At 39.9% G+C, this 23,224-nt stretch overlaps 1 protein-coding gene across 1 annotated transcript in view; it reads left to right on the top strand.

The window, feature by feature from the left end:
- COL28A1 (collagen type XXVIII alpha 1 chain) overlaps positions 1-23,224 on the top strand; it is a 199,480-nt gene that overhangs the window by 123,692 nt on the left and 52,564 nt on the right. The window contains exons 30-31 of the mRNA XM_055115702.2: positions 11,382-11,450; positions 13,410-13,478. Coding sequence (XP_054971677.1) covers positions 11,382-11,450; positions 13,410-13,478 — 138 coding nt within the window. The remainder of the gene's footprint in view (positions 1-11,381; positions 11,451-13,409; positions 13,479-23,224) is intronic.

Raw genomic sequence — 23,224 nt, 5'->3', positions numbered from 1 at the left:
AGGAGCTCTACAACCTGTTGAATGAATGGAAAATGAATAAATGATCAATATTACCCTAAAGGGAGAATTTTTCCTTTGAAATATATCTACTTACTTAGTTTTTTGAATGTTTCCAGGTCATTAGAGAGAAAAGATGTTGTATGTGCTTAATGCCAACTTCTCCCCTTGGTTTTTGCCCCTGCCACAAAATTTAGAAGTGCCTCTTTGCCCTCTCCCAGGTGGAATAAAAGATTGGAGACCCATGGCACTAAATTTCATCTTTAAAAGGGAATCTTGATAGCTGCCTCATCTCTGCTTCTGGGGGTAATGATGAGAGTCCAATGAGGATGTATCTGGAAGTGCTGTGTACACTGTACAGACAGGACAAACCCAAGGTGCTTCGATGAAGGATCTGGCTTGGTCTGACTGAGGACTACATCAGATCCTTGAATAAGCCTCAACTGTATCAATAAACTGCACCAAATTTGGGTACTGATGTATTCTTTTTTCTTTAAGGCATAGCACCTGTCAAAATACTAAAATAAAAAAAAATAGAAAGAGAAATTCAATAGGTAAACCTCATATCTTATGCTGTGAGTGAAACAATGGTAAAAACTTGTATATTGAATATTTAGGGAAGTAGAAGCTTATTTCTATGTAAAATAAAACATGAAATAAAATATGTTAAATATATACTAGAATGTGTGTATTCCAATGGAAACAGATGATCATTTACATTTTCACAGAGTAGATTATTATGAATTTTTTATATAACTAGACATGATGTTATATTAAATTATACTATTATGTTACTGCTTTACATTGAGCAATAATAATAAATACAGGCACTTAGGCACAGATAAAGAACACTTAAAAAACTAGCCAGGTGTGGTGGCTCATGCCTGTAATTCCAGCACTTTGGGAGGCTGAGGTGGGCAGATCACCTGAGGTCAGGAGTTTGAGACCAGCCTGGCTAACATGGTGCAACCCCGTCTCTACTAAAAATACAAAAATTAGCTGGGCGTGGTGGTGCACGCCTATAATCCCACCTGCTCAGGAGGCTGAGGCAGGAGAATTGCTTGAACCCGGGAGGTGGAGGTTGCAGTGAGCTGAGATCACACCACTGCACTCCAGCCTGGGCGACAGAGCGAAACTCCATTTCAAAAAAAAAGAACATAAAAAACCCAATTCTTATGAATATTTCACTGTGTCAGATTATCTAAGATACAGACTAAAACATTTACTAAATGATTGCATATGCCATGTTCCTCCAAAAGTCCCCTGTATTTGCCTTCGTCTACATTTTAGGGGGAAAAAGATAAGAAACAAAGGGTTCAAAACTTCATCTTGCCTATTGTTTTTTTGAAATGGCTAATATGCTGCCAGAAGATGTGTCTTAAGTGAAACTCCCATTGTCTGAGTGAGCCCACACGGAAGGCTGAGTGGAAGCGGCAGTCCATGGTTTGCTTCCAGCTGCAGGCAGAGCCCGGGGAGAAGAGCACTAGGTAGGACCTACCTGTCTGCACGCCTCCCTCTCACCTGCTTTTCCTTCCTTCCATTGCTTCTTGTCTCTTCCCATGGAAATTGTGTTGTTCAGAATTTCTCTAGCCCTGGAAGGAGACATTAGGAGGGTGAGCTGGTCTTAGAATCAAGGGAACTTGGATCATAAACTTGAAAATAAAGGAAAGTCTAAAAGAAAATACCAGCTTCTAAGTAACTTTAAAAATCATCTCTCCTTTTTTACAGGGGCTTCAAAATTTCTATGTGGCCTTTTTTTCTGAAGAAAACTTCTGGAAACACACACGCATACACACCCCCCCACACACACACACACAGAGCACAGAGAGAGAGAGAGAGTGTGTGTGTGTGTGTGTGTGTGTGTGAGAGAGAGAGAGAGAGAGAGAGAGAGAGGGAGATTCATAGACAGAAACTGGCAAAGAAAGGAAGATAATTCCAGTTAACTTTGCCCTTCTTGCTTGGTAAAGTACGGGAAATTCTGAAAATACCAAAAATTGTCCATGGCAGCGGAAGCAGAGGACCCAAATGTGTGCAAAATTTCTCCCCTTTTGAGTTAAAATGACAGTGAAACTGTATATATGTGTGTGTGGTAGTAGAGCCATATGGATCCTGATATGTTTTTCATTTAAGCTTTGTGTAGTCGCCTTAAAATTGTGGCCTTAAGGCATTAACTTACAAAACAAATGTGTTTTGAAATGAGGAAACCATTAAGGTTGACGATGAATTTATGGTGGGTTTTGGTGCTGTTTAGTTAAGGTCACATGTGTTTAGCATATGACACAGACATTAAACTCAAAGCTTCTGTGTTTCAAAACATATAAAAAGCAGTCCCTGACATCTAGCACCCTTGTGGTTCTCCGTGGCTCTTTTCCAAGTGGAAAAATTCCCTACAACATCAGTGGTTATTGTCCTTCTGGATACAATTACCTTGAATTTAATTCAAATTCGGCAAGACCTTCTGAGATATTTCTAAAATTCTTGTAAAAACTACAACTTTGAAGGAGAGAGGAGATATCGATTTTAAACTCACCTTTGAAACATGCTGGGAAGAGGAACTGATAATTTGGTTTCTTGCTAAGTGGGAAGTGCTCATCCAGTGTCCTCACTCCTGGATCCAATCTCCTGGCTCGTTGATGGGGAAACCAAGCTCCAAGCCCCACCCATCACTGCCTGCTTTTCTTCACTGGAGCCTTAGATATTAAGGGCACTTCTTGTGATTTGAGGACAAACATGCCATACGTCTCATTTCTCTTTGAGGAGCTGCAGATAACTCTGTTCCTGTGTTTTCACCCCCAAAGCTTTGTAAGGTACATGTAGCATAAGGGCTGATTTCCTGATGTCTTTGATATAAGAGTTTATTTCTGGCCTCATAGAAAAGGAATATAAGACGTGGCTCTCCTGAGTTCACTAAGGGCAGGTACAGCCTACCATGCCCGTCTCTTAGCTTTTTTCAGGCCCTCTCAGGGAGCTGGATCATCACAGAAAAAGCTATGACTCACTCCAAAGCCTTGGAGTGGTTGAACTTAGCCTGATCTTTGCATAGAGGAGATCTAACCTGGATTTGGGGTTAGGACCTCTTAACCATCAAGTTGTTGGCATAAGTCTGTTGGCAGAAAAGACTTGTTGGATTGTTGTTGTTATTACAGGTATAATTACTATTATCATTGTCATGATTACGTATTACCTAAATATTTCCAGAATATTATGACATTTTTAACAGTCCCCCTGTTTTATAGATGAAGAAATGAAGAACCAGAAGGTTGAGCAACTTGCCTCTTTACAATAGAAACATTTTTGATACTATATTTGTTTTGTATATGAGAGGGGCTATGGATATGGATGAATGAATGAAAAACTAAATGGATGAATAAATCAGAGCAGAAAGCATGACTTACCCTGATCCACAGATGCTCAATCTCCTATGCTGTCTGTCTTCTATCTAGGCACTGTTTTGTGTGCAGTTGGATTGTTTCCCCTTTCAGCCTAGCTTTTCTATTGTCAAAACTTAAATTATATAAACATTAAAGAGAAGCATAAACCCCAAACCCAAAAGAGTTAAATATTTTTCAGTAACTTTAAATGTTTGAGTATTGTAAATACATGCTTTATTTGACAAAAGTGACCCATAGCCATAAAATGCAAGTCTATGTGGAATTCCACTGAGTATCATTATTCTAAAAATGTTCCCAGCATCTGAATTGCCCCTCTGTTCTCTGCAATGGCTCACATATGTACACTCCACCAACAGGCATTGGTGGAACAGAGGACCGATTCACACAGAGATGCATTAGGAATGTGTGAATTCCATTGGCAGACATAGACTGGACAAGGAACTCCATTTTTGAACAGTGCCCAACAAGGAGGGCTGGCCTAGGATACAGACTTAATGAAGTTAAGGGCATGTAATTCCAAAGTGGACTTGAAGAAAGCCACCTCCCTATAATATGACTGCAAAATTGCTTCAGCCTGGACAATCAGCCCAAAACAGAACTAATTAAAGCCAGAGCCATACAAAGTTTAGACCCTAGGCAGTTTGACCCAGAGATTTCAGAAAGGGTCATATCCAAGACCAGGAAAAGGTTACTCCCCAATGCAGTTATATGCCTGATCTCTAAAATCTGAGCTGCGCTCTAGTAGTCCACCTCATGACTTTCAATATTGCTTTCATCTCTCCTTGCTGTTTTCCTAGCTTTGTATTTCTCTTCTTATGAGTATGTACGTACTTTTCCTTCAGCCCTGGAGACACATGGTAAATCCCCTTAACATTCATTGCCCACATCACCATAAACATACTGTTATTTTTGATCATGCAGACTTGGAGGAACTTTCTCCCAGTGGAAAATTATATTCAGTTTTAGTACAAGACAGCCTGCTCTTCTCACTGTTGTAAGGGGCAGTATCAATATTTCTGTTTTCAAGGTTTCTAACCAAGCTAAATAAGAAAGACTCTTCCTCTCCAATGAAGTTCTTGGCAAAAGGCCATCATTTGCTTATCTTTGATGAGATGATTTTGAGAAAAGGAAAAAATAAAAAGTTTTAAAATTGTCAGGGACTATGAGATACAACTGTTTTGGGGTGAATATTAAAGTTTTAGGAGATAAATTGATTCAAGTAATTGAAAATACTTTAAATACTTTGAAATTTAAAGGTGAAAAAATACTTGAGAGGAAATGTAGCAATTTGAGAACTTTGTTTTCTAGCATTTGTATAATTATTTTCTCATCCCCATGATGATCATGCTGACAGTTGGTACTATCTTCCTATTCATATTAAAGGGTGTCATTGAGAAATGACTGAGTCATATGACAACGGTCATTCAATAATCAATACACATTGCCAATATGTGCATATACTTAGAAAAAAGCCTCTAAAACTTCCATTGACATTCTGGCTACCACGAGTGAGGTATTCTAGAGGTCCCAACACATGACATAGGTGGAATTATGTAAGTCATTCCAGAGTTCTGCCTATGTTTGTGGTAGTTGGAGTAGTTATATCTTAATTTTATTTAAAAACCGGAAAGAAAGAAACATAAGGCAGCTGCTATCATCACTTTGACTTCTACCTTATTTTAAAACCCAGTCATTCCTCAGTTTCATCATTTAGCAGAATCTTTAGAGTACCATTCCTTGGAACATCCTTAAGAGGCTGATTCTTTCACAGTGAATTTAATTTGCTTTTATTGTCCCCAAAGTAGAAAAGCATGAAATCACTTTTGGAACAAGTATATCTTGCTTCCACCTTCTTCTCAAAGAGTGGCAGGAACTTAGCTGGCACAAAGGGAGAGAGTATGATTAAAGCCTCATTAGTGTGTGGGGGAGTAAGGGGGAGGAAAATAATCTAATGGGCTGATTATTTCCTCAAATATTATATTGATATTTTTAGAAAACTCATAAGGTATAGTGGGTTGTTTCCTTGTCACTGCTCCACCTTGAAACCTTGCCACTTATTAGCTGTGTGACCTCAGCAAGTCGTTTAGTCTCCCTGAGGCTTAGCATTCTTATCTGTGATTTGGGATAATAATGCCTACTTCACAGGTTTATTATGATAAATTAATAGACTAATGTATGTAAAACATCTTTATGAATTCTAACAAATTAAAATATAATTAGTGGTAGTAGCCATTTTATGCATCACGCTGCCAAATCACACACATTGTAGGATGGATAAGAAGAGAGATTAAGAACTGGTATAGGTAGGAGATCTGGAATGAAGTCAATTAACACATTGGAGTAAACCGCAAAACCAAGGATTAGCAATGGAGGGAAAATGGGACGGGAAGACTTAGAGGGCTGGATTCTTGTGCAGGTCGTGTGGGACCTGTGTAATACAGGATGAATCTTATAATCCAGGATGTTCTTCTCCTTGAGAGGGTGTGACTGGCAATGTAGGGAAAGGACTTTTACAGTTTCACAGCCAAACAGCCGAGGTCTTTGCATTAAATGACAGCTGGAAGAAAGTTTATGGAAAAGTTAGTGTCTTGCATCTAGTCCCAGTCAACATCAAAATGGGAGATGGGTTCTGGAGTCATACCTGGGTTTGAATTGTTTCGGACTGCCTGGTTTTTGGCAAGTCATGTATCCTGCTGTAGCCTCAGTTTCCTTATCTGTAAAATGGAATAAGTTGATGTTGATAAGATCAGGTAAGATAATGAATGAAAAGTTCCTGCTGCATAATAAACTTAATAAGTATTATTTTTATTTATTATTTATTATAATAGTTTTAATATTAACCAAAGTGAAGATTTACTAATGAGAAAATGAATGAATGTGTTTGCTCTCCTCTTTCTTCTTTCATTTAAAAAGGGAAAGCTTCAATGTGTGAGTTTTAGAACTATCATAAGATGATGTGTATTTTTAAAGGAGTTAAAATTATCCACTCTGCAAGGTTATGGTCTAGGTAGTCTTCACTGAATCATTTGTTAAGTTCATATGCACAAATACCGCAGACAGTCCTGAATTTGGCCATTTCCTGTGAAAATGAAAGTACTATCTCCCATCTAGAATCCCTTTTGCGGGCCAAGAGGAAGTGGTATGCCATCTAAACAGTCCGTTATTCTTCTTTTGAGAGAGTGGGTGCAGGGGTTAGGGATAAGGCTAAGACTGTCATCTTAGGAAAGTGATAGATGTTGTTACCAATGGCGACTCTAGAATTTGCTCGCACGTCTGTTCATTATCTCCTAATACAAGGGCTCCCTCTGCAGGCTCCAACAACCCTCAGCTGTTGCGTGGGAAGCTATGTCCAGCTATGCGAGAACCTGTTGTAATTCCTTTATTTGTGAATGTTGCTGTATCCACTGACAATAAACTGTGTATCTGAAAATATCACAGGTCAACGCACTTCTTAGGTACCTATGGTGCTGCCTTATGACAAAACCAGTGCCGTCAAATGGCCAAGCAAGACCTGTCCGCAATTCTCTTGCTCACATTTACCTGGTGTGGTGGCCTAACATGGACACATGGCCCATGGAACCACAAAAGATCATTTTCAAAGACCCCACCATAGTGGAGAGACACTACTTCTGTGGATTCTCAGAACATTAAATGCCTAATGTTCCCATCTATCAAAGTATGGTACATATACACTGAGGAACAACTCTCATGCCGTGTTACAGACCAATTCTAATATCTGCAGAATGTTAAGACTTGATTTAAAGTCTATTAGATTCACAAAAGCATTGCTATAAGTCATTATTTTCCCGTAGTTTGAAAGATACAAAAGATTATTTAGATATGTGAAACATAGCTATATGTCAACAATTATATGGATAAGGATGGACAGTTTGTTTTAGGTGAACACTGAAGGACCACAGATGACATGGAACACATCTTAAATTCATTGGCTGAGGCTGCGGGACAGAGAGAACAGTAAGGTATCTACAGGGTCAGCTGTCCTACTGCAGTTGGCCTTCAGATACTCCCAAAGGTTGAGGGTTAGGGGGAAGTGAATAAGGGAGACTGTGAAGGAGAGAATGAATAGCAACACTGAGCATTGACAAGGCTGGCCTGAGGTAAACTATGGACCTATTTTAACTGCTTTTCCCGCTTGCTTTCCCATGTGTGGGTATTAGTATAATTAATACTAGTTGAGGGGAGGTTTTAGCTAACATTCTCACACACAAAAAATCATGAATTAAATACTACAGTGCCAAATTTTTTCTTAAAACATACTACTTTGTTAAAAAAAATCTTGCCTTCTCTCCGTATCCCTATGTTAAAAAGAAATTATGTAACATTTGGTACATCCCAAGAATACACACAACAGATGTAAATTCTAATGATGTTGAATCTACCTGTGTGCTCCTCCCCTTTGCCCAGTTTTAGTATCTTTAAAATCATGAATTATTATTAAGGGGGTCTATTACAGCAACACTATCTCAGGTTCACTGGAGAGACTTTTGCTGGATATTGTTTATGGATTTTAAAAAATTGTATTAAAACAATTTATTATGAAAATTAAGCATGCACAAAAGTGGAAAGACTAGTGAAATGAACTCTCATTTACATATCACACTTCCTTAACAATTATCAACACATAGTTGATCTTGTTTTAGCTATATTCTTCACTCCTCCCCTCACCACATTATCCTGAAGCAATCCTCAGACATCACCCATATAAAGCTTTAGCATGTGTCATTCAAATGTAAGAACTCTTTTTAAAAACTTGAGTGCAATACTATTATCAAACCTAAAACAAATGAACAATTCCTTAATATAGCAAATATCCAGCATTCACATTTCCAAGCTTGTCTTACCCATTTGCTGCAATTGGTTTGTTTGGATTGGGATCCAAATCATGCCCACACATTGCATTTGATTGAATTAGCTCTTAAATCTCTTTTAATCAAAGTAGACTCCTCCTTTGTTTTTAGCTCACAGTTAGTGCATGTGTTATTTGTACTCGCGGATTTGCTGATGATATCCTCATGGTGTTGTGTAACGTGTTTCTCCCTCTTCCGTCTATTACTGTAAGCTGGTAGTAATAGCCGGCAGGAACTTGGGGACACTCAAAGCTGGTAGGTCTAGAGACGTGTTTACATCCAGGTTCAGTTTTTTCTAGGCCAGAATATTGATAGGTAGGGTGGTGTATTCTCTAATGTATCGCAGCAGGAGGCACATGGTGTCTGGCTATATCCTTCCTTTTTTTTTTTCTTTTTTGGAGACAGAGTCTCACTCTGTCACCCAGGCTGGCGTGCAATGGTGTGGTTTTGGTTCACTGCAACCTCTGCCTCCCGGGTTCAAGTGATTCTCCCGCCTCAGCCTCCCCAGTAGCTGGGAGTACAGGTGCCTGCCGCCACGCCTGGCTAATTTTTGTATTTTTAGTAGAGACACTGTTTCATTACATTGGCCAGGCTGATCTCAAACTCCTGACCTTGTGATCCACCCGCCTCGGCCTGCCAGAGTGGTGGGATTACAGGTGTAAGCCACTGCGCCCAACCTGGCCATATCCTTCCTAACCTTTTCACCTCATCTTGGAAGGGCACAGGTGAATGGAAATGAATGAGAGGAAGCCACCAAATCTGGGGTGGGTTGGGGTGACTGAGCAAAGAGGAGTATTATTTTTGATAAAACCCAAAATCATTGAATGTTTTATCAAAAATAATACTCCTCTTTGCTCAATGGTTTTGGGTAAGATTTACTTAACTATGCTTCCTTGTTTTGTTGGAGAGTGTCAAAATGTTTGGAAGAGAAAAGACATGTCCTTTTAAGATGTAGCAGAGTGTATGAATCAGTCAGGTGTAGTTGGAGAACTTCAGGCAGTGAACTTACACACTCTCCCTTTGAAAGTACTTCATAGGTACTCAAGAAAGGAGTGCTAATGGAAATGTATGTACTACAGGGTTTTCATGTTCTCTACTTGGAGCCCTTGATGTTGGAGTGATCCTTTCAGCCGGCAGGAACTTGGGGACACTCAAAGATGGGAGTCAGTAGGAGAGAGGTGTTAAAGAGATAATTAGCACCCGTAGCCTTAGAAGCAGCTAAGTACTAAGTGGAACAGATGGAGACAGTATAATAAAAGTGGTCTGTAAGCAAAATAGAAATACGTAATTATGAAAGTAGATATTAAAAGAATTAAGTCAGTAATAAAGTACAGTTTTAAAATGGCCCCCGTCCTTTTAAGGGCTTGTGTTATCTAGAAGTATTTTAGAGTTTATAAGTAGAAAGTAAATTAAAAGATGGACTGTTTTTCTGAATGAACAACTTCAACATTTCTTGTAATTTATGGTTTTTGCAGTGTTGGAAGCTGGAAGCTGGAAGCTGTTTAGCTGGTAACAGGATATGGGCAAAACAGGACCTAAGGCAAAGGTCTTGGGTGGTAGTTCAAAGCCTGACCCTGGTTCTTCTTTTTCTTTATTACTTTATTCAGGCATATTTTACACATTATAGAATTCATCCTTTTTAAGTATAAAATTCAATGGTTCTTTAAGTAAATTTGCTACTAAGCTGTACAGCCATCACCATAAATCAGTTTTAGGTCATTTTTATCCCCCCAGTAAAATCCCTCACGACCATTTATAGTTAATCCATGTTGCTGTCCCTGGCCCCTGGCAATGACTAATCTACTTTTTGTTTCTATAGAGTTACCTTTTCTGGATATTATTTATAAATGTAATCATATATCTGGCTTCTTTCATCAGTAGTAATGTTTTTGAGGTTCATTCATGTTATGGCATTTATTCATAGTTTATTCCTTTTTATTGCTGAATTTACAGCACTTTGTCCATTCACCAGTTGATGGGCATTTAGGCATTTAGGCTGTTTCTAGTTTTGGATGATTATGAATAATGCTGCTAAGGGCATTCATATGCAAGTCTCTAAGTGGACATACATTTTTATTTTCTTTGGGTGTATATGTAGGAGTGAAATGACTGTATCATTTGGCAAATTTATGTTGAACCTTAAACCACCAAACTGTTTTCCAAAGTGGCTGCACCAGCAATTATGAGGGTTCCTGTTTTTCTACATCCTTCTAGACCTGCACCTTAATAGCTGTGCAGACTTGGGCAAACCTTAGCTTCCACTTTAATAAAATAGGTGAGTGGAGCTGACATATACCAAGTGCCTATTCTGTGGTAAAAATCATGATAGAAACACAAGCTTTGTCTCACTTAATTCTGAGCCCTATGAAATGTAGATATTATTTTCTACATATGTGATGAATTTACCAAGGTTCAGAGAAGTTACATAAACTAGACATCATTATAATGCAGGATTATTGTGAGTACTAAATTATATCAAATAACATATATGAACGTACATGGCATAGTCTTGGGAATACAGAAGGTGGCTAATGAAGCAATTTTTATTTCTCTCCTTCTTCCCATCATTAGCATCTCTAGTAGGTCTAGCCACAGGGCGTCACCTACCCTCATCAGGTGCCACCAATTTTCTGGTAATAGTTGCCAGCTATGAAGCTGTCATGCCTTAGTGAAGCTGAAAATCCTTTTTAGAGTTTACCCTGCAGTTCCAGTTAATGAGGTGGCAGAAACATCATAACTCAAATAGCATAATCTTTGTTGCATACAATGATAAAAGCAACTAGCTTAGAATATGATTATATTTCTTAATGGTTGTTTTTTATTCTTATCTCTTCTTCCATCCTCTATTCACAACACTCGTAATTACTTTTCCAAATTCTAGAGAAGGGAGTTCTGAAAAAAGTTAATGTTGCCAAGAAGTTAATTGACTTGATTAATTTGAAATGGACCTGGATCTGTTGGTTTGAAGATTGCCTAGGTGGTAATAGAAAAGTGATCTAGGAGAAGAGGGTTCAATTAATACCTTAGTCACATTCAAGAAGTTTTTGATATTAAAATATATATATTGAAAAAAACATAAAGTCTTTAAAAAATTAGTAACTCATTATTTGTTGTGTCTTTTCAGGGAGAGCCTGGGGTCAGAGGCCCTCCAGGTCCTTCTGGGCCTCGGGGCGTAGGAACCCAAGGGCCAAAGGTGAGTCCTCAGCCCAGTGCTTTGTGTGAGGGTCAGATATCATCAGTGACAAACAAGGGAACAGTAACTTCATAATAAGTGTTCATCTTGGTATTGACTTATTTTTTTCTTGGTGACTGATGAAAAGTCTTATTTTTCATATCAGGTGAACGTTCAGTAAAATAGAACATTCGAGTTTATAAAGCCATTCACTTCCCCCAAAAGAAATGAGCAAGTCAACCTCTTTTTAATTGCGAAGTGCTCAGAACATTTCTGGGTTTCTTAGAGGCTGCGCCGTCGTCAAGAAGCACATCTTTACTTTGGCAGAGGTGCCTCAGGTGGCTTTTTAACAGGTCACCTGCTAATGTGTCATTGTGCCCTTTGTGCCACAGCTACACTGGCAGGGTGGCAGTACAAGGGTCTAGATTGATTGTCCCTGGAGAAGATGAGAGCAACTTCTTTTGGCCCAGTTTCCCTCCTTTCTATGTCTCCTTCAGTTTGGTGGTTATTCACCCTTTTATTCTTTTAATCCAGTGTTTCTCAAAGAGGGAGACTTTGTTTCCCTTCCCTGGCTTCAGAGAACATGTGGCAATGTCTAGGGGCATTTTTTTATTGTAGTAGATCAAGTCCAGAGATGCTGCCAACCGTTCTACAATGCCCAGGACAGCCTCCCATCAGAAAGAGTGACTCAGCTCAAAATGTTAATAGTGCTGAGTTTGAGAAACCTAGTTTTAATTATTCATTCACTTGCTCAACAACTTTCTTTGATTTGTTCGAAAGTAGGGTAAAGAAGTAGCAAGCATGTTCAATAGGGAAAATAGATGTCAATGAACCACCCACCACAAATGCAAATTTTGAATTGGTATATTCATGCCGAAAATGCACAGAAGTGAATTAGAGCCCATTCTCAGAGAGGAGAGGGAAAAGGCTGTATGAGTCAAAGATTTTACTGAGCATCCCAGAATTACCAAGATTCTCAGTTTATCTCTGTTTTGTCCATCAACTCAATTTTGGCGGTATGCTATTTTTGAACCTTCTAGATCACTTTAAATGGATGAAGATCCCCCCAAGATGTTAGTAGTCATTATCACTGGGTGATGGGAAGATGGGTCTATTTTTCTTGTTCATGTCATCTTTATTTCTGTTTAATTTTTTTTTTTTTTGCAATGGGCAGGTATTCCTCTTATAATCAGAAAAAGTCAAGCTTTTTTAATACTGGAAAGTAAAAGACTGACTTATACAATAACTTATATTAACCCAGCATTTCTGAAGTCTTCTTCCATCCAATGTTAATTTAGGAACTTCTGGGATAAGCAACGTTACACTAATTTCTTTGTTGTGGGACTTGTTAGAGCCATTAGTCTACTATATTAGTGTGCACTGGAGATCTCCAAGGGAAAGCGCATGCTATTTTCCAATCTTATTCCACCACGAAGTGTTTCCAAAGAAACATGGGCTCAGTTTATGAACAGATACTGGGAAATGCTACACTTGCTTATAGCTTCATCTACATATTTTCCTAAAATTTTGGACATTGATATCCACTGAATCTTTAACTGCAACCCCAGTGAAATCACACCTTATATTGAAATGGAGCAACATCTTAAGGCTATGTGGAGCCACATGTCAGTGGTTTTCATATGTGGTGCAGGGCAGCCCTGGTGTTCTTGGGCTTGGTGGTAGGGCAGTGAAGGGGGCCCAAGCAGATGAGGCCCTGGGCCTCCATTTCTGCTTAGGCCCAGCAGCTCTGCTTACTGCTTAATTTTTATTTGGATTATATTTAAGGTTTTGTTTGCATAGAATTCTGTGGTTTAAAAATATTGGGGAAGCACTCTAAGTAAAATAGGAAGTAGCTTATAGGCAGCATGAAAGTCCTGGTCAGACTGAAGTAAGAATGCAGCTGAGAGTAGTAATACTTAACGTTGTTTCTTCTTCGATCTTCTTACATTTTGTCTTCAAATTCTCCCCATCTTCTAACAGGGTGATACTGGGCAGAAAGGCTTGCCTGGCCCTCCTGGCCCCCCTGGCTATGGATCACAGGGAATTAAAGTAAGTGAATAGGGTTGTGCTGGATTCACCTCTGATTTCACCAGAGTGATTGGGAGAACAGGTTGTACATAACACAAAAATGGCTATTATGAAATAGATTTATTGTGAGCCTAGCAGTTAAATGGCATCCAGTGTTTAGAGACATCATCTGGAAGTGTAAGAATGGTAAGAGTACAATACTTTAGCAAATACTAAACATTATATAAATTGCTTGGTGCAAAAGTGAACTGCTCTATGGTTTGTTGCTTTCCCCTCTTCGTGAATTGAATGGAGAATTTATACTCAGTTGTTCGCTCTCTCTCTCTCCCCCCCCACCCTCCCTCCCTCCCTCCCCCTCCACCCTCCCTCCCTCCCTCCCCCTCCCTCCTTCCCTCCCCCCTCCCTCCTTCCCTCCCCCCTCCCTCCTTTCCTCCCCCCCTCCTTCCCTCCCCCTCCCTCCTTCCCTTACCTTCCTCACCTGTATCCTCCATGGTAGCCCAGGGCTTCCCAATCTTAGCTCACAGTGGAATCACCTAGGGAGCTTTTGGATAGTACTAATGCCCTTTCCCAGAGGAACGAAATCCGAATCTCTGGGAGTAGAGTGTGAGTGCTGTGGTTTTCAAAGCTCTCCAAGGGATTCTCCTGAGCAGCCAAGGTGAGAACCTCTATTCTAGGCCCTGAGTCTGTGTTACTGGAATTCATAGCCTTCTGCATGTCACTTTGTTTCTGTGTCAGCAGCAACAAGCTTGTCCAGCATGGTGGGACTCTCAGGGTCTCTCATGTCTCAGTAGACAAATTTGGCATCTAAACGTTACTATGTAATTCTAAAAAATTCCCTCTTCTGCTTCTAATATGTTGATGATGTTGTTCTTATCGGTTCACTCTCTTTTTTTCCGATTCCACTGCTGCCCCCATCATAAGCTGGTTTTTTATTTTACATATATTTATATATATATATATATATATATATATATTTTTTTTTTACCATGCTTAAGCTTTGAAACTGAGTTATTCACCTCTCGATGATTGAGATTGATTCTAAAACTGTGGGAACAATCAAAATAAACTCATTTTCAAATAGCAGAAATTCTTAGTCAGTAGGAGACAGTAGGAGCTTAAGATAATGTGAAAATCCTGTGTTGAAATTAAACTGCCTACTTCTGTGTAGAGAGAGTAAGCTTAGTCAAGAGCAGAACTCATAGAATGTGTGTTAAATCTCCAGTTTTATCACACAATGTCTAGAGCTTCTACAGCAGGTCTTTTAAATAACAGTTGTTCATCTCTCGGGCTGAGTATCCAAGCAAAGGCCAAATAGGCATGTTGCCCATGTTGTACAAGCCCTGGAAAGAAAATACAGCAACACTCTGCTTTCTCATAAACAACACCAATCTCATACTTAATCTTTAAATTCTATGGTTAAAAGGTAGTAGTGCTGTGTACACAGTTTTGCATGAGTTTGCTTAGGGAATAAACCTATGCCAAACCACAGGTCCTGTCACCAACATGAGCTCAGTTCACACATGCTGTTAGGTTATTGCTGCCACGTCTTTAGGCCTGGGGCCGGGTTTTCTCCACTTTGTTATCTGGGAACTACTTCCTCATTCTCACCTGGGTTGTGTTTAATTAATCCTTACCGACTATAACTTATCTGGCTTCCTGCCTCTCCTTATGCCCTCAGGGTTATGCTGTGTCTACACTCCATCCTGGGTGAAACCAGGTCCTGAAGCCTCCCATCATAGGAAAGCACCAAAATCAAAACTGCCACGTATCCCATCTTATCAGAAATGAGATAAGGTTTTCCTTCACTTAGGGCTGTAGCCTGATGCTGCTTAGCAGTGAGCCCTGACTAAGGCTCACTCATAAAACTTCTCTAGGCCGGGTGCCAGTGGCTCATGCCTGTAATCTCAGCACTGTGGGAGGCCAAGGCAGGCAGATCACTTGAGTCAGGAGTTCAAGACCAGCCTGGGCAACATGGTGAAACCCCGTGTCTACAAAAATTCAAAACTTAGCTTGGTGTGGTGGTGCATGTCTGTAGTCCCAACTACGCAGGAGGCTGAGGCATGATAATCGCTTGAACCCAGGAGGCAGAGGCTGCAGTAAGCTGAGATAGTGCCACTGTACTCCAGCCTGGATGACAGAGTGAGACCTTGTCTTCCCAAAAAAAGAAAACTACCCAGCACTTTGGGAGGCCGAGGTGGGTGGATCATGAGGTCAGGAGTTTGAGACCAGCCTCACCAATATGGTGAAACCCCATCTCTACTAAAAGTACAAAAATTAGCCAGGCATGGTGGTGCATACCTGTAATCACAGCTACTCAGGAGGCTGAGGCAGGAGAATCGCTTGAATCCTGGAGGCGGAGGTTGCAGTGAGCCAAGATCGCACCACTGCACTCCTGCCTGGGCAACAGAGTTAGACTCTGTCTCAAAAAACAAACAAACAAAACAACCAGAAAAGCCTCTTTAGACATATTGGATTGCCTGGCATCCAGTTGGCAGCAGGGCAGAGGTTCGTCCCTCAGGACTTCCATCTCATTTTCCTGACTGTGGCAAAAACCGCAATTACTTTTGCACCAACGAAATACCATCACTGCAAAAGGGAGGGAACTGAAAAACCAAATTGGTGGCATTCTTCTGAGTCATTTCAAGGATATAGGAACAGTAAAATTTCATTTCTTACATTCATTTGTTGACTTATTTCCTACCCCTTTCCAAAGAGCATTTGAATCAGTGAAATCTGCTTGCTGGTGTGTGTGCTTAGTAGCCTTTGATGGAAAGCTTTGTTGCTGTTAACCTTTAACACAGAAGCCTGAACTGTATTCTGTCTCTCTATCCCCTTCCACTTATGGGAGAAATAAGGGTTGTAGCTGCAATCACAGGTGATTTGCTTCAACCTAACTTAGTTGCTAGAATATTGGCTCTTCAGCCAGTCATTCATTCATTCAGCCGACCAATCAATACGGATTGAGCATCACCTATGTCAGGCAAATAAGCCAAGTGCTAGTATAAAGTAGTGAGTAAAAATATGTGAACTTAGTCCTCATGGAATTTACAGGCTATAAAATAATTAAACTTTGAGTTCTGGAGAGTATAGAGGATGGCACAATGGAGTGAATTTAGATTACAGCAGTAGGCAGGGCCCTTGTGAGGTCCTATAGGCCAAGTAATGAGTTTGGCCTTAATCCTAGGAGCAACTGGAAGTCAGAGAAGAATAATCTGATCAGTTTGGAAGAGACTCACTCTGGCTACCATTTGTAGAATGAATGGACATGACTGGAAGGAATGTGGGAGTAGAAGGGCTTCTCTTTCCATGCGCCTTCCCATTCTCTTGATTCTCTATGTGGAAGAGTATGATCTTCTGGGAACTTCTTTCCCCGGCCTTTCCTGGGGCTCTGGGACCACCCAGGACTGCTGCTGTGGTAGCTCTGGTCCTGGAAAACCCTGAGAGCACGATGGGCTCGCCCCTCTTTATTTAGTACCATGGCAGCCTCCTGCCATTCCTCTGCTGGCCCAACTGGCTCTGCCCTGAAGAGGAACTCCAGCTCCTTCAGGGCCTTGGGCTTTTTCCCAACCACAGATGTCTGTTGTTTGGATCAATGAATATGGGACTGTGGCTGTTTGATCCTAAAATGGCCTTGGACTTTCAGGTTCATGTCACAGGCCAGGAAGTTATATGATGCTGCCATCTTGTTCCACTGTGAGCCTCCAGCACTAACCCAGATATAGACTCCAGATATATCAGAAGTCCCACAGATTAAGTCAGAAGGGAGAAGGAATGGGTCTGGACCTGGAGGAATTCCTTTATATGCCAAGTAGCCATTGTGAGGCCAGGAGGGATGTGATCAGAGGGTGCACCACCCAGGTTAAAAAGCACGGAGACAGATGTGGATGGCTTCTCCCCATTCTTCATTTCTAATTGGGAGTTATGCCAGTTTCCCCATCTCCATCCTTGTTTAAGTCCGTTCCAGTGTCCTGATCAGCCCTGACATTCCCTTAGTACTTATTTTCAGAGGACCCAGAAGTCCTTATATAAACACAATTCCTGGTAGCCCTCCTTGACTTTAAAGACTTTGTGAGGTAGATTTGTGGACTGGCTCTACTATAACTCTTCCTATGCATAAATGCTTTATTCATTGAGAGAATTAGCTTCTATGCCACTGCCTTTTGCTCTTCCTGTAGGCTTGAATATGACTGACCCACCCACCCATTTGAACCAAATGTATAATGGTTCAAACATAGTAGAGGGTTTTGCTCACATAATAGTCCAATGTGTGTGTTCCTGGTTGGTGGGTGATTTTCTTCCACACAGAATTTTAAAAAACCTTGTCTTCCATTTATGGTTCTTCTGTTGGCTGGGCCTCTTTACCACTTACACCCAGCAGGCAAAAAGGGAGTATGTAGAAGGGGTATACCTGCTTCATAAACTCTTGGCCAGGACTTGACACATATCCCCTCTGCTCACGTTTTATTGGTGAGAACTAGTTGCGCGGCTGTACTTAATTGCAAAGTGGCTTGGAAAGGTACTCATGCTGTGTGCCCAGGAAGAAAAGGAACCAGAAGTTTGGTGAAGAGTCAACAATCATTGCCATTCATAATTTAGCCTGTTTCTAGGGAGGATAGAAATTTTAAGTCATTTGTTGCTCTGAAGTATATTGGTGCCTCCAGAAGAGAACAGAAAGTATGGTGGTCTCCATGGCAACTTCCTGGCTGAGAATTCCTCTTATTGGGCTATAGCAAAGGAGGGACTGACTATTCCATGCCTAACAAGTTTGTTATCAGTTTTAAAAAATAGCCTCAATGACGGGCTGGGTAATTTGGTGACCTCTATCCAACAGAAACTCTGGGGTCCCCAAAACTGGCAAATAGTAATGACTGCAGTGGTCACACAGTCACAGGCCTAACAGATCAACCTCTGAGACATCTGAAGCCCATAAATAGAGTGAAATACATTCTGCATGATATCTCCCCCCATCTGTATTCTGACCTCCGTGGTGTAAGGGAAAGAGAATGAGGGACTCATTTCTCAGTGGCTTTAGAGCCAGTCAGATCTTGGCCTGAATCTGGGTTTCGATTTTTTCTAGTTGTAACCTTAGACAAATCATTTATCTTTGTTGAATCTCAGCTTACTAATTTTTAAAATGGGGCTAATAAGGCTTATTTTACACAGTGTTAAAAAGAAAAAATTGTATAAAATGTCTAGGGCACAGAGTTGATATTCCACCAGAGTGTGGGCTATGGAGTCAACAGATTTGAATCATGGCTTCTCCACTTCCTGAGTATTTCATCTCTCCCTCAGTTTCCATATCTGAGTAATGGGATAATACAGTACTGTTTCCTAAAGTTGTTGTGAGGAATGATTGAAATTAGATAGTATGTGTAATGCATGTAATACATGGTTATATATATGGAAAATGTTTGCAGCTATTCACATTATTATTTCCACCTGCTTCCCTTCCCTTTCGCTAGTCCCTCTTGTATTTTCCAGGAAGAAGGCCTAGAATTCTAATACTCAAGTGATTTAATGCTCTTAAGCATAATATATTGGTTACATTAGTTAGTGTAGACATTGCTCCAATACCAAACAGACACCCAAATGTATAATGGTTCAAACATAGTAGAGGGTTTTGCTCACATAACAGTCCAATGTGTGTGTTCCTGGTTGGTAGGTGATTTTCTTCCACACAGAATTTTAGAAAACGTTGTCTTCCATTTATGGTTCTTCTGTTGGCTGGGCCTCTTTACCACTTACACCCAGCAGGCAAAAAGGGAGCATGTAGAAGGGGTATACCTGCTTCATAAACTCTTGGCCAGGACTTGACATGTATCCCCTCTGCTCACATTTTATTGGTGAGAACTAGTTGCATGGCTGTACTTAATTGCAGAGGGGCTTGGAAAGGTAGTCACGCTGTGTGCCCAGGAAGAAAAGGAACCAGAAGTTTGGTGAAGAGTCAACAATCATTGCCATTCATAATTTAGCCTGTTTCTAGGAAGGATGGAAATTTTAAGTTATTTTTTGCTCTGAAGTATATTGGTGCCTCCAGAAGAGAACAGAAAGTATGGTGGTCTCCATGGCAACTTCCAGAATGCCCCGTCATTCTCCTGATACTGTGGGCACAGACACCTGGGCTTATAAGGACTGGGTTTAGCCCATCATTTATTTTATCCTATCCTAAAAAGAGAACCTTAGAGCACTGATAATCTTCTTACTTATTTCAAACAGCATCAGTATTACTCATGGATGACTTAGAAATTGTCGGTAGACAGGCTGAGAACTGGCCAAAGAGCTGGAGGGGGCTTGGGTTTTTTGGTAGGACCAGGAAAGTTCATTCATGTCCATAGCAAAGCCAGGGCCAGAGAATGAGGGACACCTGGAATTTAGTAGGAGCACCATGATTCAAAGGCTGGGGAGAGATGAGCAGGAAAGGATCAGGGGAGGGGGACAAAGCTGGCACAAAGAGCCTGATTTCAGGAGAAAAAGAGGAGTAGCAGTTAGGCTCCTGAAGGAGAATAAGGGAAGGTTTGGAGTCCTGGGTGATTGCTTGGGATGCCAGCAGCATTTGAGACCAAACAGGGATGTGAAGATGGGTGGGTCAGCTCACCTTGCAGAGTGTAGCATAAATGGGCACAGCCAGAAAATTGCTTCTCCCTCCAAAGCTCTCTGATTCAGGAATTTGGGGCATAATGTGGAACGTTATAAGATTCTTGACTCTGTGCTTAAGATTAATGTCATTTCTTAGGAAGATTTCTTTTGGTTTGTCTCAGTTGTGCCACAGTAACTGTGTTTCTGTAAACTCCAAGGGCTCTTTTAATAGAATCAGGTGTCTTTGCTACCTCTGGCTTCCCTTTACAAGAAAAGATAATATTTGAAAGAATGTCAGGATTCTGTAGTGGAAATCTCACATGGAGCCTGCCAACCTTCTGCCTGGCTCCTACCTGTGACCTGATTGCTTTGAAAGTGTTTCCAGAATCCACTTGACTAGATTTGTGGTTAGAATGAACCTTTTACAGCACAGAAAATTGACATGCTTGAAGGCCAAATAGAAACGATTTATTCATTGAAATTTAAGTAACTTAAGGGGGAAAAAGGAATCTCATTTATTAAAAAAGTCAGAGATGGGTTTGAAGTACACTAAGTTGTAAGTACCTGCAGAAGGGTTAAAAAGTATTGACATGAGGAATTTTTCTTTCATCTTCTAAACTCATAACCATGCTGTACAATGGTGTTAATTATGAAGGGAGCAACACACGTATATTTTAATATTATGACTTTGGCATTTGAACTTAAAGGTTTTTTTCTCCTTCTTGACTGCAAATAAACAACAGCATTAAAAAAAAAAAAGGAAGACAAAACCAATCTTGGTAGTAGTAAAATCACTGCATTCAAGTTGAACACACCTCAGAAATTAATAGAAACAATAAGTTATCCAATTAACGGCATAGCATAGACGATGTGTTTGCGTGCACCAGAAACTCTCTTTGAATTAACCTCTGTGACTTATCTCTTATTGTAATTTTGAAATTCACACGATGACTCCACTTCATAAAAAGGAGGAGTCGAGACCACATGAGAGGCTTCAAGTTTTGAATAGTTTGGTGTTTTAGGATTATACCTGCCAAGTCAATTGTGGCAGGGGGTCGAGGGTGTGGCTAAAAATTATCTTGGTGATCAAAATCTACAAACCTGGTTATAGACATTGAAAGCATCTCTATACCTTTATTATTTTTAAAACCAAATTGTAAACAATTACCTGGGTTATAAACCAAAATCAAAAGTCCACAGTATTCTCTGTAGGGTAGCACACATCAGGGCACATTTGCATTTATTAACTGAGGCTGGATCTGTGGCCATTTGTGTTTTTCACTTACTGGTTCACACTTTCATTTTCCTCCTGGACCAAGTTGCTTTCATTCCTTCAAGCCAGTTAAGAAAAAGGATAATTTTTAAAAAATAATTCCTAAATCAAAATCTGAGGATATAGTAGGCTGTTTTCCTCTTTCAATCTCCTTATTAAATTTTCCTTTTTAATAGCCAATTCTCCAAATCAGATTTGGAATGAAAACTTTAGGCTCTCAATTGAGTGGGGCTTGAATCATCATTATTACCGGCTTATATTTCTTGCCTATTTGCTATGAACAAGGCCCTGTGTGATGACAGTGACAGTCACAGATTTGCTGAAATACCACACTCCCTACACTGCCATGAAACAAAAAGGAAAAGCGAATTTTGAAGTCACGTTTTTGAATTAAATAGGGTGCCCTACCTCAAGGTTTACTATAGTTTCCAAATTCCAAAAGAAAAATAAAAATGGCTGCTGACTTGGTAATAAAGATAAGACATTGTTCAGTACCATGTGCTGATTCTGAATATTTAAAAAGGAGATTTGAAAATATCACCAAAAGTTAGAAAATCATGTGAAAGATTTCATTTGAACTGTCATATACTAAAACTACTCATCATGCTATAATAGTCCATAATTTATAATTATGGTACACATGCTGCTGGTTTAAATTGGTTTTTTTCTCTCCTTTTCCTTCATTTCTTTCTTTCTCTCTCCCTTCCTCCTACCCACCTACTCATATCTGTCTAATATATAAAGATGTAGACACCATATATTTATTTTTTCATTCTTGTAACAGATTCTGTCCATATAAAACCAAGTCAAGTGAAGGACATGAATAAGTTACTCTTAGCTGCTCCTACCACCTTTATAGCCCATGAATTTCATTGTTGAAAATTTATAAAAGGCATTTTATCCTTTTCCTACCCATCAGTGGTTGGTCAGAAGTAAGTTACTAGTATAAATTTTTCTCCATCTCCTTTTAGCAAGGTAAGAGGTATTTTTAGTACTTAGAGCTTTGGGCTCCTGGTGAGAGGTAGGGAAATATTATACTCTCTAAATATGATGTATTATTTTATTCAAGCCTCACCATCCTGTGAGGTAGGCTATAGAAAACTAAGGCACAGAGATGTTAAACAACATCTCCCAAATCACTCAGAGCTGCTCTTCACACGACCTACTTGAAGTAATCATGCGTTAGGGAGTAATCAAATCAGAATAAATGTTAGAGAGAGGAAACTGATCAATTTGAGGTCTTAAAAACAAAGTGTCACTCAAAATTTTAATTTGCATCTTGAAATTTAAAGTTGACACATGGAGATGTGAGGTATATAAAGTGAGGTATTTTTTTCCTGATAATCTATTTTTTTTATAAGATAGAAGTATTACATAAAGAGCAATTCTTTTTCCCTAAGTACAGTTCTTCAGAATCCAGGAGTTGCATTTAGTGACCTTTTGAAATCAATGCTAGCTTTACAAGGAAAAACAACAGCAGGATCTGGGCTGGCATGTGTAGCTGCACTGGGGTGGGGCTGTAATAATCACTTCTCATACATTCAAAGACTTACCAAGTTCTTTCCTGTTTGACTGGTTGAAGGACATGTATTTTTGTACTGCAATCCTCTGTGACAAATTAGTGCATAGTATGTAATCTAAACAGGATTTTATTGCTCTTACAAACACCTTAAGAACTTTACAATTGTTGGCTTTTTATCATCAGCACCTTTCCTTACCTAGTTGCAGATAAGTCTTTTTGTTTTAATTATAAGAAGTGAGGGGAAATGAAGTATATTACCTGCTCAGGGTTACTTACAGAATCTCTAACAAAGGAAAGATAATGAAGGTTTGAGTATTTGTGGCTCAAATTGGCAGTCCATAAAGATATTTAGCCCCAGAGCAATCTGTCTTTGATCTTGCAAAAATTCTTCAGCAG

The sequence above is a fragment of the Pan paniscus genome, chromosome 6, assembly GCF_029289425.2.
Source record: "Pan paniscus chromosome 6, NHGRI_mPanPan1-v2.0_pri, whole genome shotgun sequence".
Taxonomy (NCBI): Eukaryota; Metazoa; Chordata; class Mammalia; order Primates; family Hominidae; genus Pan; species Pan paniscus.
The sequence above is the reverse complement of the archived record's forward strand: the minus strand, read 5'-3'. Positions and strand labels throughout refer to the sequence as shown.